The sequence below is a fragment of the Patiria miniata genome, unplaced genomic scaffold (genome assembly GCF_015706575.1).
Source record: "Patiria miniata isolate m_02_andy unplaced genomic scaffold, ASM1570657v1 HiC_scaffold_3, whole genome shotgun sequence".
Classification (NCBI taxonomy): domain Eukaryota; kingdom Metazoa; phylum Echinodermata; class Asteroidea; order Valvatida; family Asterinidae; genus Patiria; species Patiria miniata.
The window spans coordinates 36,238,665-36,264,508 of NW_024037069.1; the positions used below are offsets into that span (position 1 = coordinate 36,238,665).

Genomic DNA, 25,844 nt, shown 5'->3' on the forward strand with positions numbered 1-25,844 from the left:
CATCTTGGATGAGATTCCAATGTTGTCTGACGGAAACCATGTGCATCTATGTCAGAGCTGTTCTGATTGCTACACATGTATTTAAGACAGCGTTTATACCTTTATGTGGCAATTGGCTGGGTATTTTTGACCCTAGACAATTAGTGCATGTAGCTAATTTGTCCTTCATGGACCATGTCTTTGTACATGTAGTCACACTTGGGCCATGTTAACTGATTTACATGTACTTCTCAAACATGCATGCAAGGTCCATAGAGACTGACCATAGTAACACAAAGTTGCTATATAACAAACATTACAAATCAGAAGTTACTGGTACTTCTACTTGACAGTCGCAGTGATAGAAACCTCTTGAGTGATCAAATACTATTTTATAGGCCTATGTACTCTGAAACTGAGTAATGCCTCACAGATGCCTTTTGTAGTTTATTTGCAAGCAGAGAAAACCTGTGAAAGGAACGAAAGAATACTGTGATAGATTTGTGGACAACACTGAATTCAAACCTGGATCAAAAACTTTTGAATAATAAGAAAGTACTGTTTCTAAACCTAATCGTGGTGTCAATGTCTTGAAAGGAATTAAATTTGTCTTCTGTTAGCAAGTGTGGAGATAACAACCCAAACCTGACAAATTGGCCTCAACTGGGCTGGGCCGATTTAACGGCTTGCCATCGTTGTCATGAGTTATTGTCGCGTCTGGGTTGGCCGCGGTCGGTCGTGTAAGCTGATCGTTTCATTCGCGCCTCCGGTCTCACACCTGCCATGACATGAGACAACATTCTTCGACAAACTGATCGGGGAGTGGAATATGGCCAGTAGCAGTCTATCGCCGGTCATTCCTCATGGCCTAAAATAAATAAAGTCGGCAAGGTTGACTTTAGTTTTTTGAAGAAGCACGGTGCAAAATAGTGACCATGAATTCAAATAAACAACAGGAGGACCAACTAGACTTACTTTCAACCAACATAAGATTGTACACAGAAATTGACTAGAGCAGGGTTTGAACCTGTGACCTCCAGAATACCGTACTGGTGCACACCAACTGAGCTATCCAGCCCTATGTTGACAGTCACCCAATTACTAAATCTCCTTCACTTATTGCCTTCGTTCAATTTCACTGTAAAATTCAGATGAATTACATTTTTGTAAGCCAAAGTGCCATTGGTTTTCAAATACAACTGGTCCTTGTTCTATTTCAGATATTCCAAAGTCTCATTCAAAGCCAATTTTCTGAAAGATATTGCTGTTGATAGTTGATGGAAGCATGGCTCGGAATCTTGATATCATGTTAAAATAATACAGGCTTCAACAGCTTTATTCAAATAAGTCGCTTATGATACATTGTACCTCACTGGAATATAGACACTCAGCAGCTGTACATGTACTTAGCTAAAAAGACAATTCTTGATATTATAAGTTACACCGAAAACCTTGAAATCTGTAATTGCTACCATTAAATAAAGAGCTGAATTAAAGAAGGCAAAAACCTTAACTGTAAGCTTGATCTTAGAAACAGTGGATGTCAGCTGTAACATCCCCCTCCAGAGAAGGAAGGAAGAAAGAGAATCCATAGCAGTTGATTGAAGGCAATAATAAAATACTCCTGAAATAACAACACTGATGTCTCTGTCCGGCCTCAACCCAGAAAACCAGGAAAAAAAAGAAGAGACATTGAAGAGTTTGAACCAGAATAAAACTAAGACAGAGTGGTCACATTGTTCATACGACTCTCTGACTTGCCTGGGGTCCTAGGGAGTTGATTGGTGGAGGCAGGTAACTGAATTGATCGGTGGCTCTGATGCGGCTCTCACTCATCAACAAGTCAATGTTCTCCGCTCCCCCACGTTTTTTTGTCCCATCCTTTTTTTTTATATTCATTGCCTCCGGTCATTCATGTGATAAAGACATTTCATTCACTCCGTCCCGAAAAAAATCTGTGTTTGCAGTGATCCGTGGGGTCTGTTTTCTTTTCCCGTTAGTCACACTTTTTATTTTATTTTATTGTTTTGTTCCTGTTTTTTTTTTTAAGGTTTGAGGGTTACATTTTGAGACAAACCTGGACGATAAGAATCTTTGACTTCGGGAGGAGCCTGTAGTTTATTTTTTTTTTTTTTTTCTTCTACATTAGGCAATGAAAAGTGTCACGGACTTTTATTACTTTTAAAGACCGGTCCTGGGGGTGAAGTTGTCTTTCTGAAGGAGTTTCATTTTTGTTGTTTTTGGAGACGTGGTTTAAGATGAGGATTGGGATTAGAAGGACTTGGAATGACAGCCTTTTGGTTGGATATAAAGAGATCCATTTTATAAACTGCTTTGCCTAGATAAATGAAAAAAAATATGTGAAGTCAAAGAAGGAATGAGACACGAGGCAGTTCTTTGTCGCATATCAGTGCAAATTTTCAATTTAACCTTCAGCTTAATTTCAAGTGTTTGCACAACATTTTTTAATGCTGTTTTCACAATGCAGTTTTTCTTCTGAATTCGTCTGCACATTTATTCATCTGTGAAAATTTCAACAAAATTCAACTTGCCTTAAATGCACTAAACCAATGTACCAGCTTGAATAAAAATGGTCTTTTTTAAGACCTAGTTTAATACAACCCACAAAATTGACCCCGTAAAGAATGTACCCGTCCCACCCCAAACGAACCCCCCTCCCCCCATTTCCTCAATACCCTCTTGCCCCCTTCCTTTGAGATAGGATGAATATTCAGTGTCTTCCCCTGGAGGTTGTTATTGTAGCTTAGATTGTTAGCTCTGTTTTGATATCAAATTTAGAGGCAGTTTGAAGCGAGGAGCCCCCCGGGCCATGTTGGGTTTGCCGTGGTCGCTGTCAGCTGCAGCGTTGCTGTGAGTGGATGTGGAGGGGGAAGTTGGCTTTTAATGCACTAGGCAGGTGAACTGTGGGGTGATGAGCGTGTGGCCCATTATGCAAGTGCTCTGGAAAATATTCACCTCTTCCTATTTTTTCTTTTTTTTTATATTGAGGCTGTTTGAAAGGATTTGAGAGAATACTTTTACTTGAATTTACCATTTTTTTCTCAAACATCTTGCAGTTTTGAATGAGAGAAAAAAAAATCTGTCGACACTTTGTTATGGAATAATTGCCTAACAAATTTGGAATTACTTGTGGCCTGATGATCATTCATTTTCAGAGGGTTACAGATGTCCAAAATAGAAGCAAGTACTTCTCTTTCAAATAAAATAAACACATTGAGAAGGCATGAGGTCAAATTTGTTGAAGAAAATGGGAAGTTCAACTTTAAAAGTCTTGAATATTTTGTGTTTAAAGCATTTTTCATTAGGTGTAAACCTTGCACACTTATCATTCTGAACACTTTGTGTTGAAAATTGGATGTTCACCAAAACCTTGTAATTTGCTTGTGGTCTTTTGTGGGGAAGGCTTCATGTTTTGTTATCTATGTAACTGTGATCATTGAGTCCACTGTAAAATAATACATGCAGGTGGAAATGAAGTCTTGTATAGGACCGTACGCCACTTGAAATTTAACTGAGAGCCAAAACACTCCATTATTAGCAGCAAGTGGTTGTTTGTTAAAATGCCCTGTACTTGCCTCAGGTCCCCTACATCCTAATTACAATCAAGTCCCCAATAATGGCTTTGATAAACGTTCTACGCAACGGAACTAATTTAGTTGTTAAGTACTTGACGTTGAAATTGTTGCCTAGAGGGATGAAATTAGCATTATGGGACGCAGAGTCAACAAGCTCATTTCAGGCGTTATTTGAAATCGCTAATTGTCTCATTTCTGAAGAGCAAATCAAGCTCTTGTTCTTGCAAATAAAAATTAGTTGTTGGGAATCGACTCACTTTCTTCCCACCCACCACTTTTCCCCACAGGTTCATGTTCCAGTGTACTCCAATCTGTGAAACAAACCTCCTTAAATATATCCACAGCAGAAAGAAAAAGAAATCAGATTGGATAAAATGACGATCTATAATTCCTGTAGAATTTGAAGCCAGTCGTGGCAGCCATTGCGAAGCAGAGTCAAGGCAGTGTTACACATTGCCCTAGGCAGCTAGCCAGCTAGGTTTTCCCCTAGCATTGGATTCTCTGGTGGCTGGATTTAGCCGGAGGCTTGAGGACACACGCGGTGTATAATGTTGGGGCAACCCAACCTCCCTCCCTCTCTCAATTCCGTTGCTCAACTTTCCTGGGACTTGCTTTGCATAAAAGACAAATAATAGACATTAGTGGGAATAAGGGGATATCATATTGTGTCATTCCAATAGTGTTGGGCAGTTTTGAAACCTCATCTTTATCTCCGCTTTAGATTTTGTATCTTTCCTTAGAATCTTGATAATATTTTATGCTCAAACAACTCCAAATTTTAGCTTTGTGTGGATAAGATTTAGTTTTCCTTAATAGTAGAAAGTGGACATGTATTCTGGAGCCTGTACACGAAGCTAGAGACAAGACAAGATTTAAAAAGTGGTATAAATGAGAACAATTTTAGGGCCTGGAAAATCTTCTAGAAAGATTTATAGAAAAGTTCGACAAAAATAATAAAAATGTCCATTGTAAGAGGAGCTTTGCTGACAAGCTGTGAAGAGAATTCATCAGGCAGTTTGGCCCGTCTTTTCAAGAATGTTTTTATGAAGTATTGCCGCCCCGCTGGATCTTCAAAGTAATATCTGAAGCTGTAAATCTGGCAACAGACAACAGCTGAGGAGTGACAGCGCTCACGCCTCGGCTGTGTGCTTAATTGCCAATGCATAGTGGATGTGATTGAGTCCTTGTAGTCACACCAGTCAGTCTAACATGTCAGTAATATGATCAAGTGTCGCTAGATATGAAAGAAACATCACTTCATAAATGCATTCAGTATTTCTTTCTTGATCTGATGGATCCTGTGCTGACACAGTTGAAGAAAGAAAGAGAGACATGTATCTAGCACAAAGACGGAATACACACAATTTTTTGGGAGTATTTTGGTTTAGGAACCCGGGAAATTTTGAGACAATTTTTGTATGACCTGAAGTCATTTGCTATTTGACCATGAGGTTTCAGCCTATTGGCGTTGCCCGGACAAAATAGTGTAAAGTTGTTCTTTCACGTGTGAAGTGTTTTCAAGATCTTACAAGGTGCATTAAACCGCAGTAGCAGAGAACTTTTGTTGTGTTTGGACGTTGCAAGTGTCGAGCCACAAGCGTCATGGTGTGAAGAAACAATGTGGCAGGAGGTGTTATGTGTCTGGCTTAGCAAGTTTGTTGTTACCTAGAGCTAGAAGCCAAACGGCAAGGTGCATATATTAAAGAGTTTCAGATGTTTGAGCTCCGACCTACATACATACACAATGAGCATGAATGATGGGGGGGGGGGGGGGGGGGCGGTCAGGTGCGTAACTGTATGTGTCAAAGAGATGGAAATTTTGACCCAAATCTAGTGGCTTAAATTCATGTATTCACTGTCCTTAAGTCTGGTGGTTGCGTTTGAGAATGCAGGTGGAGAATGTGGTTTATGTTGGCTGAAGGCCATCAAGAAAGTCCAGACTTTGGGCCGGTTTAACCACAGCGCACTTTGGCTCAGCATTAGGAGTTCATGTACTTGTAGGTCATATTGGCCGTTTCCTTCTTTGAACGGTGTGCCTGCACACACGTCCTCATGCATACGTGGGACACGTGATGACCTGGGTCTGTTTGTGTCCTCAGGGTTCATTTGGACAGTGTGTGTTGTGCTGCGTATCAGCCAAGGCAAGTTCAAGCTATTTTCCAGATATAATACGAGTTGGCAAACTAGAGTTTTTCTCATTGTCTTATAGTGGTCTCATTTAATATTCAAATAGAACCGGCAGTAAAATTGAGCAACTTGTTCAAGCCAACTGACTCAACACTTCGTAACCTCCTGGTATTGCATAAAAGAGAAAGCCTCACAATTTTCTGTTCTGTAGCAAAGAGAAACAATAAAATCTCATAGCACTCTGTTTTTGTAACTTATAAATGAACAAAATAGAAAAAAAACCTATATGTAACCTGAAGGATTTCTGGCCTCGCTTATTTCATCAGTCCCAATCTACCACATCTATCACAAAACATTTGAGATAGTAATTGCGTTAGCTGGACCAGATTGCATATAATTTCAAAATGTGGCTCATGTTTTGATGCCGTAGGGCGGAGTTGCCCCCTCGATGTGTGTGGTGTCACTCTACAAGATAATTCTGTGGTCCCAACCCATGTGATAATGTGCCGGGGGGCCAAGAAGAACCCTACGCAGACTGTTTGTGACTCCCATTTTGTCTCCTTTGTTAAGTGATATTCTTTCCCCCATACACACAATCAGGATAAATGAATTAGCGATGCGTATATAACTATCGCTTCTCACCATCTTGTGTAATTGAATTTTCACACTGCAGGTAGCTAAATGTGATCTTTGTGGCTGAATGTGGATTCGGAATTTGTTTGTAAATGCTCTAGTAAATGTTTTGTTAAATTTTGATACATTTCTAGTGTTCAGTGTGATTTGTACTTCTTGATTATTTCACATGGTTACATGTGTACATGTATGTAAATTGTTACGTCACAAATCACACATTAGAAATGATATTCATTGAATATGGGGTCAGATAGCAGCAGGGTGAATTTTCCAATAAACTGAATGGTCAACAGGTTTGACCTCTTCAAAATCACAGACAACAAACAAAAGGTTGCAAACTGGTAAAAAAAATTTCCTAAGGGAATTTGTTTCCTTGGCATCTAGGTTAGGCCAGGACCCATTTTCTGTATTCAGAGCAGATCAAGAATATTTGCGTTCAGTGGAGATTTTTCTGATTCCAAATAAAAGCTCTAAAAATTATATTATTGACGTTGCTTAAATGCACGTTACTGCAACATGCACACTTCTAGTTATACATGTATATACATGTATAGGTCATCAGAAGTATGTTTGAAGTTGAAATCAATTTCTTTCATTTCATATTTGTAAAATTGATTTTGTTGTGTTCTCTCATTCAAGGCAAAGAATTCCCTCCAAGAATGTTTACTACTACCGATGCCCAGATCACCGTAAGAACTACGTCATGTCCTTCCCATTTGCGTTTGACAAAGAGGGCGACACATACCAGTTTGCGTACTGCTACCCCTACTCCTACACTCGAATGCAAACCTATCTGGCTGCTATCGAGAAACGGAAACTGAACTACTTTGACCGAGAGCTGCTGTGTCTTAGCGTGGTAGGTATAATTGGTTTTGAAAGGTAGAACCAGAGTGTATAAGGACAGCCTTTTTTTGGTGACAAGACAAGACAAGCCTAGTAAATATGGTCCCAGAGAACACACCAATTCTATTCAATTTATTGAAAATTGCTAAAAAGCTGTGGGAGAAATTTTGATGGAAATGTAAAAGTATGAGTGAATAATTGTGAAGCAAAACCCAAATTCTGAAATACTAGGGGGACAAGGGGCTATTAAGCCTTTGTTGTAAAGATCGCTTTAGCAATATTCAAAGGCTTTTTTTCCATATCGCATCGAAAAATGAGTCTACATGAAGCTTATTAAAAAATCTTAATGTGGACATGCCAATGGCTGCTTTAATTTTTTTCCAGCATGTCGTTGTTGCTATATTACAATCAAGTGTCAACGTAAATCTCATCTAGACTCCTCCCTGACCATTCCTCCGTTTCCCCCACTCCCACCTCCCCCCCCCCCACTGTCTGACCCCCCCCCCCCCTCAACATTCCCTGATACTCAATTCTCCCTTCTCCCTCAAGTCTCAGCCGGGCGGAGAACGACTCTTGGAACAGGACAGGCCGACTAAAAAAAGCAATATAAATGTTATCCTTAACTTGACTGACACCTCAAAGTCAGTATTGACAAGTAGTTGAGGGTTGTATTCAGTCCTGTCCGATGTTTGGTCGATCCTCAAGGCTGCGTTATAGGATTACTGTCATTCCCTCCCCGCCATAAGCCAGACTATCAGCCATTCTCAGTCTTTTTTTTTTTTTTCGCTGTCTCATTTGAAGTGGTTCTCATGATTGTGAATACAAATTGTCAGTGTGGGTCTCTTGTTTCTGTGTGTGTACCAGGATATTTGTGGAGAGATGTGTAGTTTACAGTAGCTTGTCTTGCCTTGGTGAAGTTTTGCTTAAATAATCAACGTTTGAAGTGATATGGATCCTTAGGTATTTGCTGCTTTCAATGCGAATTCTTTGTTTGGTTTTGACATGATCAATGTGTCTGAAAATGCTTCCTTTTTTTGAAGGTTTATAATCTTGACTTCATTTAAAATAGTAATAATGTGAGAATTGCATGTATTTTTGAAGTGTAAGATTGATAAATACAATTTCAGGTTCGAAAGGTGTCTGTCTCAGGCGGGGCGTCCCACCCTCCCCACTTTCTTTATTTCTTGCCGACTTACCGACCGGTGAATTTTCCCTCGACCTTGGCTTTGATTGTCAATGCCGATTAGGCAGGAAGAGCGGCAAACGATGATTCAGCGTCCACCGTAAACACACACACAGACTCACAAAAAAATGCCGACAATGTAGTAACGGGGAAAAAAGTAAAGCGGGAAGTGAAAAAAAAGCAAAGCTTCCCCTCAATGGTTTGGTTGAATGGGTGAGCGGTGTTACCGGTAAAAAAGGATTTCACCTGTTGATGGTAAACAAGAGACAAAAGGGGGATGAGAGGGGGATGTTGGCGTAAGGAAACAGACGATGATGAGCCAAGATTCCTGGAGCCTGCCAAGGAGAGAAGGATGCCTGCTTAAATTTGTCTCACTTTTTTTTTTTTTGCTAGGCTAAATTGGGAAAGTGGAGACAGGGAAATTTGGGCGGAGGAAGGAAAGTGGGAAATGAAGTAGAGGCACAGTAATGAGAGGGAATTGATCTTAGCCAAGTGGAGTTCTGTAAACAGAGGCAGACAATTTTTTTCTAAACAGTTTTGGTGAGCCAGCAGGGACTGGAAACATTGGAACTTGGAGCCTTGGCTATCAGGCTTGTATTGAAGGAATGATTCAATTTGAGTAAATTCTGTTAATGGGAAAAATAGTTAGGAAGGAGACTTTTGGGGCCTTGTTGTCTGGGGGCCAATGCATTGTATAGTTGTTCAGGTTGCAAGTGATGAAAAGAAAAGTGACGTGATCTGCAATGAGTTCTAACAGTCTCTAAAAATCTCTCAAATTCTCCTGGAAAATTTAAGTCATATTTTGGACTCTTGTTATTAAAGATTGTTGATGTAAAAAAACCCCAACATTTTTTAAGTAAGTATTTTATAAAAATACCAACAGTATTTGTTTGGCTGGGAAATGTAATTTCAATGAAGAAAGTTACTAAATCCCCTTCTAAAGTGGAAGTTTTTAGCATAGAGGAGGATGAACTAAAGGCAGACAGTTTACTGTTAACAATCTACAAACTCTTATTCGTCTTAATTTAGCAAAATACAATTCCTCGTCAGAGTAAAGCAATATTCATCGTGTTCAATTCCACATTTGAATTAGTTCCACAGCCCTGCATTGTCATAACATAACACACGCGTCAGACTACCATGTCGTGATGCGATGCTGCATTGTTTCCTCCACCTATACCTTGGTGAAACCACTACAAGCCTGTCAACCATGTCACTCTAAAGCCCGCCGACACCGCACGGTGGAATGACAAGCCAGTGCATGCATGCGTGCGTGCAAGCGTGTGCGCGCCACACGCGCCACGGCCAAGGTTACGAGTGGAGATTTTGTTTTCCGTTTGCCTTTCACAGGGGGGGGGGGGGGGGGGGGGAGGGGAGTTTGCAGACTGGGCGTTCAACCAAGTGCAAAACCTGATGCGCATTATGCTTTCTCTGCTGCCTGCAACGGGGCCCCATCAAGATTTGGTACAAGGTTTCGCAGCCAAGGACATCGGATAAGTCTAGAAAACACGACTCTTAATGCACTACAAGCATATAAATAGCAGAGTGGTGCTTCATTTTCAGTTGGCTGTTGTTGCTTTAGTGAGCGTCATATATTACATGAGGGAATAATGTGATTAGATAAATAAAAAATCCTTTGTATTTTGTATAAATTGCTAGAGTACATGTTTTTGTTATGTTGGCATCTATTGTGCTTTTTAGGAGTAAGGGGAAGTTGTATTGTGGAATGCTTTACTAAGGGAATAAATATGTGCTTGGTCGGTATTAAACACTCTGTTTAAGACCGGTTGGAGTCTGCATGCAGATAATTACCCTTGGCTGGGGTAATTTATCAGCATCCAGACTCCAACCAGTCTTAAACGTAGTGTTTAACACCGACCAAGCACATATTTATTCCCATTCACAAATACCTTTAGGTAAAAAAAAATCAAACCTTTTCAGTCCAAAAGTTAAAACAAGTCAAAAATAAAAAATTTCCAACGCATGCCTGTGTGAGGATTGTGACCGTTCATCCAATAAAATGAGGCACTTGATTTCATAGGAGTCCAAATTTCATGTGACACTGGAAAAGTTTTAAGACCAGCCAGCCATGTCTTTATCATCCCTTTAAGACCGGCCACGTGACGGGCTGTCGACCAATGGGAATGGGTAAACTGTCTTAGTTATTTATGAATGTCAGATACTGTCTTTATTTGAACTGTAGATTTTCTAAATAGATATAAAAAAAAATTCATCTGATTTCAGAATAACAAAATAAAAATATGTTTGTTCAACCTTGAAATAATTACATGTAGAATGCACCTAGTCAGTTTTTCCCTAACCCTATGGACATGTAGTTTCTTTGAAGAAAAAAAACAACTTTGATTTTGTGTTTACTTTTGCATGTAAGTTGTTTAAATTTTCACTTCTGATCACAACAAAGTTTCATAGGGCAGTCTTTTTATTATTATTATTATTATCATTATAAAATTGCTACCAGGAAAAGCAACGTTTTTGTCCCTTCTAACATATGCATGTTCACAACTACAAAATGTTAATTTATCATTGAAATATTGGAGCCCTCAATTTATATAACTAACAGAAACAAACATTTTATCAATACAGGTCATGAATAGCAAACATCCCATCTACCCTGTCCATTATTACAACGCCCAAAACATTTCTGCCGTTTTCCTTTCTCGCTTTGTATGTTCAGCTGTCAGAAAAGTACTTGTGAGTGCAGTTTGATTCGTTGGAGTTCCTTTCAGCGCACAGTGCATGAACTTGAAATGAATAGGAAGGAATTGCTGCCATAGGTCATGGGTTCGAACCCCACCAAAAGATTCGTCAGAAACAAAAGAATGTTTGCTTTCTGCATATATTTGTTGTCATACATGCACTGTTTAACCCATTTGCATCTGGATTTCATTGTATTACATTGTATTTATTGACTGAAAAATCAATAAAACCATAGAGTGCTTTGTCAGTTTCGGGCCAAGCAGTGACCAAAGAGTTAAGTAGTATATGTTAATTTAACAAATTTGCTTATTTTTTTTTTCTGTGCCAAGAATTTGTCTAGAATATGTGACTTGAATTCTTGGATGAAAAGCTTTCTCTGTGTTTTGTTTTTCAAGAAAAAGCATACTTCTGTACTCAGTAGTTTGTGTGCTTGTATAAATTCTGTTGAGTTCATCGTGTAGGAATTTTTTCGGGCGATTATATAAGTGCATGAAAGATTTCTTCTGATGCGCATGAACATTTCAAGTGAGACAGGTCCTGTGCAGTTTTTGTTTAAGAGAAATTAAAATTGAAGAAATGTATTTGAAAAGGGTTAGGGTTTTGTAGATGTTTGTATTTAAAAAAAACCCTCAAAATTTAATTTATTGGTCATTTGCAAGAAGAATTGTTTTCTTTACATATGCAACACATAAAAACCGTGTTTTACAAATAAATAAATAGATTTGAGTTAATTTAATAGACAAATAGAAATAATCAAAATATAACCATAACAATTACATATAAGTGTATCAAAATAACGAGAGAAGCAAAAAGTCATAAAAAGTGAAAATTTATAAAAACAACCTGAGGGTTCGGGCTGAGAAATACATGTAAACAAGCAGCTCTACATGTAGCAGCGCAGGGGACAGATTCGTCAGTGCAGATCAATTTTCAAAGGTTTTTTTTTTTTTTTTAATAAAAAGGCACATATTTCTCTTATATATCACCCTCTATGGTGCTTAAAGGACTGAATGTAATATCCCAGTCACGAAGAACAAAGGAGAAAATTGAAAGAAACTGTCACATTCAGCACGACTAAGCAACAGGGTTTAAAAATACACTTCCCTATTGACACGTGTCTGTTTACAAAGCCACATTTCTTTCCTCTGTAGCAACAGCCAATTCCGCAATATCTTGCCAAGGGTTGCTTAAGACATGCATGCCTATTATTTCTAAAAGGTGTACATTTTTAAATGAAATCTGTGGATGCACTTTGGTGTGCATAATTATTAGAGGGATGTTAAACAATCAGTGGTTTTTTACGGCGCAACGTTGGTAATGCAGGCACAGTGTGTATACATTGTTCGGTACGGACGTAGGCCAGCGTGGTTTTGCCTTGGGGGATGTACGCTCATTCTCTCCTCTGCCTAACACCTTTCACTTTGTCACGCGACAAAATAGTTTGATGACCTTGGGTTGGTGAGGTTTGCTCGTGGATATCAAAAGGACCATTATTTTCCTTTCATCTTTATTATGTATAAATTTAAAAGATGGATTGGCCTGCAAATTTGGAATTGTTAGAGGATCAACATGTCTCCAGTTTACTGTCTGATGCGTCCGCTGTGGCTCTTTCTCTCATTAGTTAATGTAGGCCTAGAGGGGTTCTTGACTAGCGTGTTCTGAAACCACCATTATTTTGATGACATGAATGAGAAATTTCCCCTGATATCAACTCCAAATGCAGTTATTTTGTCTCATTATACAGACTGTAAATTTGATCGTGAGAGTTGCGTGACAGCTTAAGAAAGAGGCTTTTATACTTAGAATGTGGAAAATTTGATTGTGTCGTCTGTAGCCTAATGCCAACTTTTGGAATCAAGTGTGGCTGGTTATGGATGTTGCAGGGTTTCAGTGTTAGCAACTGTTCTGTTTTAGTAGATTTTGAGAGGGAGGCTGCGTTTCCAGTAGAAAAACATATGCTGTATTAAAACATAATACTGAAAGGAAATGACCATTAAAACATGTTATTGAAAAAACAAACTACATAAACAAAAACAAACAATAGGTTGTAAACGCTACTACAACATTCTTGCAACCTTAGTATTCGCAGTAATAAAGACATTATTTCATTATGGACAGCTCATCCTCAAGTTGGATTACAGTGCACATTTGGAAAATATTTTAGCTGTCCCCCCTCTTCCTCAAAATGAAATACACTTAGATTTATCACCGATTTGGACACTTTTGTTGGTCTGATCCATCATGTTTTTAGAAATTTCTATTTACATTTGTATCTAGATTGCTCAAAGGTTATTCTTTTGAAGGGAGCTCACAATACAGTTTTGATTGATAAAATGTTCAGTATAGAAAAACCTGTGTCAAATTAGGCCTATATGTACCGGTAGTTGTTTATTATTTTGTTGAATAAAAGACCCTTCAGTTACTCTTTCAGAAAAAGTATTACTGACACTTTAAACAGGAGATGTCACAGGCTGTAGAATTATTATCTTGTCAGTTGAATTTCATGCTAGCCTTTCATAAAACACCTGTAATGTTCAGTTGTGTTTACGCCTGTTGTCATCACTCATCAAATTACTCAAAGTTAATGAACCTTTCCCTTTCCGAGTTCATTTTTTTTGTTATAAGCGTTTGTCTTTTGCATCATTTTAAGCCTGAGTAAAACAGATGATGTAAAATTATGCACTTTGTGTGGAGTCGATGATGTGAAATAATTGGTCATGAATAATATAGACCTAGTGTAAAGTATGATTCATGTTTTGAACTAGTTTCTTTTCATGTAAAGGTAAAGATACTCAGTCATGGCAGACTTTGAAAAGTGACAACGTTAATTAATTTCAGCAGGATGCCCTTCCATCATAAGAAGAGCTAAACTTTCCTCTGGTCGTGCATCAACACCTTCATTTTTGGTCTGTGTAATCTAGTCTTAAATTTGAGTGCAGATGAACAGAAAAAAATTGGAGGAGAAAAGCATGAATATTTGATGGCGGTCGTTCAAAGTACACTGACACCTCTGCTGCATCACCGGTGCTCCGATCAATACCAAGGCTGATGTATATGTATGCACATTGATGGATACCGACAGGGTTTGTCTGTCTGTGACAGCCGATAGGCACAGCTTGTTCATGGCCGTGAATGGAGCCCCCACCCCCCCTCTTAACAGACAATGGCTATCATCCTTTCATCCACTGGTGTTGGTATTGTACATCTTTACAAAAGGACCTGTTAGCGTTGATGTCCGTAGTGTCTGACGCATTGTCACTAGCCCTGGTAATGTTACAGAGTGGCAAGAGTGCATTGGCTCAGGAATTGGGGGGGGGGAATAATTGTGCGAGGAAAGTGTAAATTTGTCACATGAAGTTACATTAACAGATCAAATATAATGATTCATTTATTCGGCAGGTCTGTTGTGTAAGTGTAATTCATCCCAGACCTGTTGGGGTTCCTTTGTTGTTGTGTATTTCATTGCTTTCATTTTCCTGTTCGACACAAGTCTCCAGGCTAACAAGATTCAAATCTTGGAGATCACAAACATGAAGATGAACATTTTATTTCCAGCTGTCTGTGTAAGAGACCTGTGTGATGTGATGAATGTCAATCATTCAATCAATTAAAACATGTTTCATTGTATAAAATGACAAAAGTAGTCTCTCTATTTTATTAGTGGGCACATTCAGCGTAGTTTTAGACCAAAGCTGTCAAGCTTTGTCAAATATACAAGTAAGAACATTTTTTATATATTTTTTTTTCTTCCACAAAAGACCACTTTTGCTCAAACAAAATGCGCCCATCCATTTGTATGGATAACACTATTCAAACATGCACACACATAACAGTATGTCTTAGGTAAACAGTACGAACCTGGAATGAACCAAAATTTGCAATCAGTTTGATTCCTGTTTGATTCATCGTATCCATGCACCTCTTTTGTGGAGGGAAAAAAGCTGAGAAAATTCATCATAATCATTTGTGTGTTTTGTTTGAACACACCTTTTGATGGCGTTTGGGTTCGTGTCTATGCATTTGTTGTAACAGAGTGGGAGTCGGGTGAATTTTTTTTTTGGTAAGCGTCGTTGACTAATTTATGTATCCGAGGTCTGAAAGGACATGGCCCTAAGAGAGAGGCCCATCTCAAAAGGCGGCCACATTGAGCAGGTTTATGAAAGTTGGGAGAGGGAAGGAGTGATTGTTTTCATATTGAAATGTTGTTTTTTTAATGCTTTATTGAAGTAGTTGTAGTTTAAAATTGGTATCTTGTCAGCAAGAAGCATGAAGATCTATGAACATTCCTACAGGCTATAGCCATTTGTTTTCAACTCAGATATGTTCATTCCACTTGGTCTTTGAGATTTTCAACAGGCCTCATCCCTCATTAAATATTTATCAGCCTTCCCAGAAATTCTGTTAAATGAGCAAAAGTCTAAGGCATTTCCAGTGTTTGTTTGTTTTTGGAAAAAAAAAATGATATCACTAAAAATGTCTGGAGCGTCTCTCAAGATTCATACACTCAGTCACCTTCCTATTATTCAGTTCTTTCCTTCGTCATTTTGACAGTCCTTGTCCATTGTACATGTACCTTGTGTGCCTGATGTATCTCTCCTTTCAGATAATGCAATATAGTTAACAGACTATATGTTGCTTTGACTTTCTAGATCATTCATGGACATATCAAATCTCAGCCATAATTACGTTGTCACGACCGTCCAATGTAAAGTGATATTCAGACGCAGTTTATCTGGCAACGATATCTTTGGTAGTTCAAAGTTCCTAAAAATGAAAAAAAAAGGATGCATGTAATGATTGCTCATTGGATCTATGGTATCGTCTGTTGAGGATTCCTAAATGAAATTAGCAATTCAAAGTTTTGAAATCTGAAGAAGGAGATTTACAGATTTAAAAAAATTATATTTTTATTGAGTTATTTCTTTTGCAAAATTTCATCAAGGAAACCTTCACACATTTAAAATTTAAGAATTATTATTTTTTTTAATGATGATCAAGTTGATGGATTCACTAACTGATTGATATATTGAATTATTGATTTTTCGCAATAGTTATTATTTGAATGATTTGACTCATATAATGACATTTTATTGTAAATTGTTAACTCAACTGTCTGATTGATCAAACAGTGATTTGACCAACCTTAAACTGATTAATTGATAAATTGATACATTTAATTTTGATAACTGATCAATTAATTTGATATATTTTCTCCATGACATGATTAGATTGTCAACTGATTGATCATATTTTAATTGATTGTATTATGTCTGTCATACAGCAACAAAGGAAGCTAGACCTGTTGACCATCTCAGCACCAGGTAAGAAGAATCTTGAGTAATTTGCCATCATTTTATTTTAAAATGCAGGGGCAATGTTTCTGTAGCTGTCAAGCATGCAATTTTGCCAAGTATAGTTAATCAAATAATAGTCCAAACTGCTGTTCCTCAGGTAATTTCTGCATTTACTTCAAGTTGCTGATCATTTTCTTTCTGCTTTGTGCAGCCATGAAATTGAGGCCTGAGTTTGAACTTACAAAGCTATTTAGCAGAAGACCAAAATATGCTGAGCAAATTGCATGCTTAGCAGATACATACTTTAAATTGACTCCTGCTGTCCAACTTTTAAAATTAATTAAATCTTCACTATTGTTTGCAATTGTTGTTATTCAAAGCACAACAAAAAGTTGTTTCTTAAATGACATTGTCTGGAAAAGTCCAGTCCTTCCTCTTTTTATGACGGAGTAGGGAAGGAGTTTGGGAGTTGCAGATTTGTGGAAGATGGCTGGGTAATTGGTAGACTTGTTCCTAGTCCCTTCTTAGTCTTCTGGTGACCATTGGTCATGTAGCATCAATGATAAGTTGACAGCGAGCAAATGTACACATTAATTAACACCTGCCATGTTAGTTTGCCAACTCACTTTGGTTTTTAAAACACGGTACACCCATGTTAATTCTAACATGGTTAAAATCAGTTCCTATTGAGGGGGAGGGGAACAGAGATTGACAGGTTTAAAATGGGTTCCTGAATGATTAATGCTCCTGTCTACTGCTTGTCAGTGCGCCAGGTACATGATGTAGCGAACTTAACTCCCACGCTCTGGGAAAAGTGAAAAAAGTAAATCGTGTCGACAGAATGTAAGTAGTGAGCTGTATGTGCACTGTGCATGTGTACACAGTGACTGTGCTATGACAAGTCTTTGTTGACTTATTACTCAAGTTCTGCCGTATGGGATGTCGTGTTCTTCTTTATCGACGGAGTGTGTTCTTCAAATTATAGGCTAATTGCCTTGTTGCAAGGAACAGCCTGCTTCTTTGCTACTGTATTTGATAAGGATGATGCATGTCATAAAGTAAGCTCAGAGTGATTAAAATTTAAGGGTTTTTTTTTTCATAAGTCCTTTGCTCAGCAGGTTTATCCTCTAAGCAAAAATAACGCAAGAACCAGACTAAAGAAAAGGCATGACATTTAGGCTTGTAACTAGTTTTTGGTAAACATACATGTTAATCTTTGCTTACCAGATGCAAGGTCATTTATGCGGCTTTTTGCCCCAGTGAACCTACATGTACCATAAGATAATCTTACATTGTCCAGAAATGCACCCACTTGTGGCTGGGGAGGAGAGATGCAATTGTAGTACAGTCTCCTGCTCAAGGACACAACACATTAGGACATGACAGTTAGTCTGTCCTAAGCCACCGTTTCATCTCTGGTCTGTACATGAAACCATTAACAATAGTTCTTATTTCCCCCTGGACTGGTTGCAAGTCTATCGCAGGTTACTCCCCGGCTAAGGGCAAGTTCGCGCAAGAACTACATGTATTGAATAGTCTTTTGTTGACCAGTGGTTAACAATAGTTTGACTACGTTAGCCCGAACTCTGTCTAGTCGACGATGGTTGACTACACTAGTCGACTATTTGGAACCAGCCTACCGCGGCTGGTCGAGCAACGATTTATAGCTGGTTATCAATAGGAATTTCCATAGCATAGTGCAGAGGGGACCAACTATCAACAGAAATGGCGGAAAACGAAACTGTGAACGCTAAATTTCATTTTCATTGTACAGTTTTTCCATGTTAGTTTACGATTATGTCACTTTTGTCACCCATTGTACACTGATGTTGGCGATTATGTAAGATGTCCTAAACTATACACAATTTGTGTAAATAAAGAGAAACCAGAGTTGAATAATTGTGCGACAGCCATTTTCTGACGGTTGTTGACATGACAATTGCTCGACTTCAGTGCGCATGCGCTGGGTACGTCAAGAACCAACCACTAGTTAACCACTGGTCCTTGCTTGAACTTGCTCTAACATGGTGCCCATTTCAACTCCCAAATGGGCTATGTAGAAAGGCAAACATAGGTATAGTGAAAGTGAAATTAATAATTGATACCTTTTGATTCAATATACTTATCCATACTTGGTGGTACATGTATGAAGCTAATTACTCACTACAATGTGTCATTTGTTGTATCATTTTACATTTAATAGAAGGCCTTGCACAAATATCTCACCAACTTTTTGTCAGAAACGGAAGACTCACATTTCTCTTCTGCCAAGATGATTGATACTCTGTTTAGAATGGTGAAGTAAAAATTAGGTGTTGCCTTGATGACAGCAGAGCAAAGGTGACATATTTTTCAAATGCGTATCAATCTCCTGCCCACTTGCTCCATGCCCATTTAAAATAATCTTGGATTTGAAGTATCACTTTGCTTTCTTGACCGGAGGAAGTTGCTTCATCAGTGTCCAATATCAGGTAAATTTTACCCAGCTGAAACAGGGCACCAGCCAAAGTGTCATGCAGTTACATCGCTTGCGATTTGTTCCCAGCTAACTTATAATTACTTAGTACCTGAATTTAGTAGTCTGTGTTTCCTACTGAGCAGTTCAGTGAAATTTACAAAACTTCACAGCATTAAATGGTCCTCTCATGGAAGTTGATTGATAAGACCATCACTTAATAAAGTGCCACCTCCAAGATTGTCCCAAATCAAAACATTTCATAAATTTCACTCCGTTCTTCCCTCAATCCTCTCAAAATCAATACCCGGGCCCAGTGCCGCCTAGCCCACATAATGTACCGGAATTAAGTCGTCTCCCTCAATCCTGTATGTACATTTGGTGTGTGTATGTGGCAAGAGCATTGGGGGGACTCATGCATGTCTAACAAGCCAGCCACCGCCACCACCTGTGACAGCCAGTTTCTGCCTGATTGAACCAGTTTGAACCGGTTCCCCGGTTTTATTTGAAGGTCAAGGTGTCTGTATGAATTAACTATCCAATCACGTAGGCGAGAGAAGGAGCCTGACTAATGGCAGCTGCTCCAATCGTGGAGACTCGTCTTGTTTTTGATTGGTCGGAGAAAGGTGGGGGGGGGGGGGTTCGTTTCTTTTGTTATCTGTGCCAGGACGTAATTTCCCCAATTTCATCTTGTGCTTGAACGGAAAACAAAATAAGTGCTCCTGGTCATTAAAATGATTACTTTTGCACTTTTTTGAGTGGATGAATTAGCTGTATATTTAGCTGAGCACTGGATTGGGGGTTGTAATTTGCTAAATCTTAAGGGTTTAATGAGACGGAGCATTTTGGAAATTATTTCTTCATGATGCTAATTAAGAGAATACTAAGACATTTTATACTTACAGATACCAGGATAAATTTATAAGTGAGCACATGCTGTGATCAAGAGTGAATGAAAAGAAAATTTGAAATGATTAATACATAAAGCCTGTTTATTACTCTAAAATAGGCACAAATACTACTCTTGATGAAAACCTTTTGAGTAATTATCCCACAATGGAACTATTTTTGCCGGTCCAAGTTTCCTACGATCAAGCAATTTCCTGTCGATTCAGGGAAGAAATAAAAGAGAAGAATGAAAAGAGAAAATTGCCAATAAAACTTGCCCAACTTGGCTTGTTTACACTGGAAAGTTTGCAGCATCTACTGCACGTGCTCAGTGTCAAGGTTACAGGTTGTTTATAAGGCGGGCCCTTGACAGTTCTCATAAAAACGGTCCCTACTTAAGGCTACCTGGTTTGTCCATCAGCCAAGCGTATTGTCCAATTTCCCTGGCGCCGCCAGTCTCCAGCCGCAGATCCATAAATAGATTTGAATTCGCTGCGCAAATCGCAGAAATCACGTAATCTTGCTGCGTAGGACCCACTCATCACCCACCCCCCTCATACTCACTCATACAAGTCTGCAGTTTAAAAGCAATATCTTTATTTTTTCTCCCCTCCACCTTCTATTTTTGTTAAAGCTGTTTATGCAAACTTGATTACAAGCGTATGGTAATTCTCTAGTAGAATTACACGTACTCCGCGGGGCTGAACACGCTCGGGGGCAGAATGCGAACCGGCCGAGCGTGAGCCCAGACACTGCCGGCACAACACCTTCCGTTCCTGTGACGATTCGTGGGGAAGAATGGCCGGCCGTGTGTGTGCAGCAGGCAAGTAGGGTTGCACGTAGTATGGCGGTGTGCGCCGGCCCAGGCCAAGTCTGATTACATCAGCTACAAGTGAAGCTAGCGAGGTGAGAACATTAGGCTGACTCGTTCTTCACGCCTCGACGTCTACCCCTTCGCAAATCAGATCAATCAAGAGGGTACCCGGGCCTACCACAAGGTGGTTTGTTGTTAGTACCAGAAAAAAAAGGGGGAAAGGGGAGAGAGACAAAAAGGGTGAATGAAAACAAGAGGAAACCTAACAACCGACTAACAAGCGGCCAGCATGCAATAAGCTGCTTAACTCTTCCCTGCTCACGCTCGCGCGGACGTGAGCGAGGGGCCCAACGCCGCAATACGCCGCGTAGCATAGATTCCGGGGCTTCGCACATTTTGATTTGCCAGAGCGCTGGAAATCAAATTTGGTAGGCCCGTCCGCGCTACAACAGTCTAATTCGTTTTTACCGCTACCCAGCCTGACCTTGACTTCACAGCAGGTCTTTCCGACACACGCACACCCTCCCCCCTCACATTGCCATCCCAGCCTTATGTTTTCATTTCCCCGCCGCGCCAAAAGTATTGTGCTAAGCCAGCCTTGCACAATACCATTGTATTCTTCTTCATTTCTGAGTCTTTCAGACTTGGACAAGATAAATCCTACAGATTATCACAGATATCCATCTTTTCTCGTCGGGCATATATCCGTGGCTCTTTGTAGAGAAAGAAAATGTCCCCCCTTGTGAGCTCTGTCAGCTCTGTCAAGGTTACTGGAGACTCAGCGAGGCATCCTTTCCTAACAGATGCAATAGAGAGGGGATTACATTTTGACGAGATATGACGTTAGAGTGTTTTTTTTCTGTATTAATTTTCAGGGGCATATTCAAGTGAGAAAGCCTCTAATGTACATGTATACATATGCAGTAAAGATATGCCACTTTTACGTAGTTGAATAGTGTAGAGCAGACACAATGCTTATCTAACTATCAAATCAGGCTGTTTCATATTGTAAAAGTTTCCAAAATTTTGGGGGAAAATGTTAGTGTTTTGTTGGTTTTAACTTATTTCAACTATAATTTTTGAAAACTCTAATTTATTATGATTTTTGAAAGCTCCATTATATGTCTGTGGCTAGATAAAGTATACAAACAGTAAACTACACTTACGTGTAGCAATCTTTAGAATGATTGTGCAGGAAAATAAACAGTATATTCTGTTTCAAGATAATGTCCAATCTCAGTCACTTGATCTGAAATTTAAATGTCGATCAAGACTTAGCATGATCAAACACTTGATCAAACTTTTCCCTTCTTTCCAAAAGTTTGCTTGTTCTGATGACATTCAACAACTTGAAGAAAAAGAAGACAGAAAGTGTGACTCACTCTTACTATTCATGACTCAAGGTGCATTAAGTCAAGAACATTACAGCAATGGTTGAAGGAAATGTGGTGAGCTGTTCAGAGGGCAGTGCACGCACACAACGATGGCATCGAAGGGACCGGGGGGGGGGGGGGGGTACTAATGATTATCCATAGAGGGTGGGGGGGGGGGGGGAGGGGAATGATCTATCAGGAAAGTCCCCATGCCTCACTTCAGCTGACTCAGAGTCTCAATTTATCCACTCAAGTTCAGTTTCTTTCCCTTGACTAGAATCCCAGATGAATTTCCAGCAACAGGGTTTCAAGTTTGAGTCATTTGCTGTTTGTAATTCCATGTTCTATTTAAGTATTTTGTGTGGAAAGTTTTTAACTCTTACAAGAGGTTACTTTGCAATCTTGAAAACTCTAGTATAATGCTGTACTTCAAATTCCAATGAATTCATGATGCACTCCATTGTTTTCCTTATCAGTTTAGTAGACAATCACATCAATGAATACAGTAACAATTCATCTCCTTTTTGGCTTACCGGTTTGTTTTTTGCCAAACAGTTTAAATAAAAGTGGCTCCATGACGTTTTTACACCACTGTACCTCTGTACACTTGTCCCTCTTTAACATCCGCTCCACGTAATGTCATTTTTCTGCCTACAGTCGTGACTTCCATTACGAAATGGCAAAACTAAACTCATTGCCTGATGAATCACAGATTTGCACTTAATCAAATCCCAAAAAGTGATGGGATGCTGAGACTTGGGGGCGTCTCAGATTTCACGACAAAATTGAAGGTTGAGTGCAGCATTTTATGTGTCCAACTGCCTTAACTCAGGAATGATTACGACGAAATTGACTTATCAAGTTGGTGACATGTTATGTTATCAGACAGCTTTGGATAATTTCCCCTGATAAGTACATGTATCTTGGAAGCTTACCCCTCTTTCCCTATCCCTATTTTCTTTGTTCCGTTTTTTTTGTCAGTCCAAAATATTGGTTTGATACTTTTTTATGAAAACAGTTTATATTGTTTTTATTCTTGGATGCTTTGAGAAAATTAAAAGTATCAATTGAACTACCGTTTAAAGTTAACAAGTTCGCACCAGATGACGTGTATGTACACGCAAAGGTTTTGCGGTATTCGGAACGGATGACGGGTTAAAACGCAGGGAGTGAGGCCGGAAATATCTGTCAATGACCCGCTCGCAGCGAGCTACAGTAGGCCGGAAATATGAGTGTGATCCCTAAGGGTGATGGCTTCAACCCGCCTGGCTTGAGGTCGAGAGAAAAGTAATCCTGCACCTCGTTCCATTCTTGTCAAAATAATCCCGGCGCAAACTGGTTAAGAAAGGAGGCCTATGCAAAACTGTGAACACTTTCCAGTTTTTACTTTGTTGAAATGCTAACCACCTGTGGAACATGAATTTTGACATAAAAACCTTCTAAATCTTAGTTCTTGCCTGTTTTCTGAATGGTAAGAAGGTACATTACATGTAATATGCATGTAAAACTGTAAAGCTGTTTTCTGTTACTTTAAAAATCTTGTGTAAAACATGTACATGTACCTTCATTAATCTATATTCGTGTTGTGACCATGCATTATTATAGAGTCAATTGTGTATACATACTGGTTGTGTAACACGCATTCTGGTTTTGTAAATATGCATACTCGTGTGAGTTAGATGCATGTGCAAATTAGAGCCGCTGAATTTATGGTTAAGTCAGAAACGAGTTGCCATTTTTTTTCTTAACAGAGGCCGAACCAAGGAAGTAGCTTGGAGCAATGTAGCAGTGACTTTTGTGTTCTGATTGCTCATGTTGCTTCCGGTTACATCATGTATTATGCACTCAGCATGACTTGAGATTAACCCAAGCTGAATTTCCTCCGGGCTGATTTCTTTTCTTTCCTCTCTCAATTCTCTCTCTTTGCCTCATTGAATTGCCGCGTTAATTAAACTCTCCTGGTCATTAATGCATGGTGGGTTACGGCCCGGCAATGCATTAGCATGCCATTAGACTTTCAAAGCATTACAGGCTGATTAACGGCTAGTTAGACTCAGAAAATTGATGAGGAACAAAAGTGGGGAGAGTTGTTGCTATTGGTGAATTAGGACATTTTTTAGGAAGATGTTTCTATGGGTATGAAAGCTGAAGTTGAAATAATGAGGAAGAATTTATACATTTATGTGTCTACATAAAAATGGGGGGTGGGGCGGGGGGTTTAAAATGTCTTCAACTTTTTTCAAGCAGTCTTTGGCTATTAAATGTGCAATTTCAGGCAAGTCTCAATAAATCTACAAGTCGGCCTATACTCTCCCACTGTTCATTGTTGTAAGTCCCACCTTCCAGTTTTTGGGGTGGCAATGCTTCCATGTTTTCCTACAAATCAGTGTTTTTACAGTAACGTAGAAACCTACAGTCAGTGCTGTATACTTACATCACTCAGTTTTGGCTTAAAACAAAAACAGAGGGTAGCTGAAGTGGATGCTGCTTAATTGGTTGAATTTTATTTTGATTGACTTGTTAAGCATGTTTTTGGTAGGGAAGTACCGGTAGAGGATTCATATAGGATTGCACCTTCTTGTAGCCCCTGTGAACATAGCTGGATGTTGGAAGGACTTCAAGTCTCTTACGTGCTTTATTTCTTAACAAAACAAGATATTCATTCCAATTGACAGTTTAGTCTGAGTCCTTCCTGCCTTCTTCTTGCGCTTGCAGTGAAAAAAAGAGAAGAAATCAGGAACATTAGCCAGAGACTAATCAGTCAGTGACAGCAGGGGAATAACCTTCCCTAGAGGGATCCCACAAAATTCATGTAAAGTAGCGAGGGGGCTTGCGCACACTTCAAAGCAGTAAAAGCCCCCTTTTTTATATCTTGCCAGGTTTGTTTGAAAAATGCCCGCACATCACTACTTTTTCTTTTCCTTCTTTTCCTTCTTTATTCTTCTTTTTTTCTCCCACTGACTCGCTTGTGAAGTCAAGAGAGCTAATTTGAATTTTATGGACCAGTCGTGGAGATGGCCATGAATTTTCATGCAGCGACGTGAAGTGCTCGTCAACGGTTTTAGGTGTCGCAGCCTGCAGCATGCTGCGACATTTATTTTCGACCTCTGCGCTGGAATCTTTTTTTCTCTTAATTTTTGCGGGCACGATTTTTTCGTGCTCCTTCCCAGGGCAAGTTTTTTTACTCGACCGGAAGTTCACACCCTGTCAAAAAGAATTTACAAATTTTAGGTTGTTGCCAAAGCTCAAGGCTATTCTTGTTCATTTCAAACCTGTTCTCGTCTTTTTGAAGGGGACTGCAGGGCTTTGTTTTTTCAGTCAGGGAATATACATAATCCTTTTGGCTGCCCTGTTCGTCAGCCTTTTAGCCGGTTTCGTTTTTTGTTTAGTACGATTAAGAAATGTGTCAAGATCTCTTGAAAACGTCCTGGAAGTATTTTGATGCAGTTACATGAGTAAGTGCGTTGTTGTGTCTGTAATGACAGATGAGACAGATCTGTGGTGAGAGAAAAAAGAACGCTTTCGCAGGAAGGCTTTTTGGCTTTTTTATCAAAAACTTGGGGATGAAAATAAGACAAAAATAAGGTCTTGATGTGAGGAGAACAAGAATTTTTTTATGGGCCTGTACAATCAAGAATTGCTTTGGGGTTATTTTTGTATCTACACTTTGTCGTTGGTGGTCAATCCTGTTCTTGCATAAACCACAACTCCTCGGGCAGTTTTGTCGAAATAATCCACCGCAAGAAAAGATTGGCATATTCTTTGTACTCCTCTTAACTTTCAAGGAGGATCAATGCCACATGTAAGTGTTAAATAAAAGTGGCTGTGCTCTTACTTCTTCAATCCTTCAATCTTTTGTTTTTATCTTACGTGGAAAGTGGACAGGTTTGAAATGTAGAAAAGTAGGCTGTAGGAAAGTTAACTGTACAACATATTTTGGG

The 25,844-nt window shown here is 39.2% G+C and overlaps 1 protein-coding gene across 3 annotated transcripts in view; it reads left to right on the top strand.

Annotated features, from left to right (window-relative positions):
* Positions 1-25,844, top strand: part of LOC119737430 (cytosolic carboxypeptidase 6-like) — a 60,560-nt gene that overhangs the window by 19,352 nt on the left and 15,364 nt on the right. For all 3 annotated transcript variants that reach the window (XM_038211784.1, XM_038211782.1, XM_038211783.1), the window contains exons 5-6: positions 6,975-7,191; positions 16,361-16,400. In XM_038211784.1, the coding sequence (XP_038067712.1) occupies positions 6,975-7,191; positions 16,361-16,400 (257 nt within the window). The remainder of the gene's footprint in view (positions 1-6,974; positions 7,192-16,360; positions 16,401-25,844) is intronic.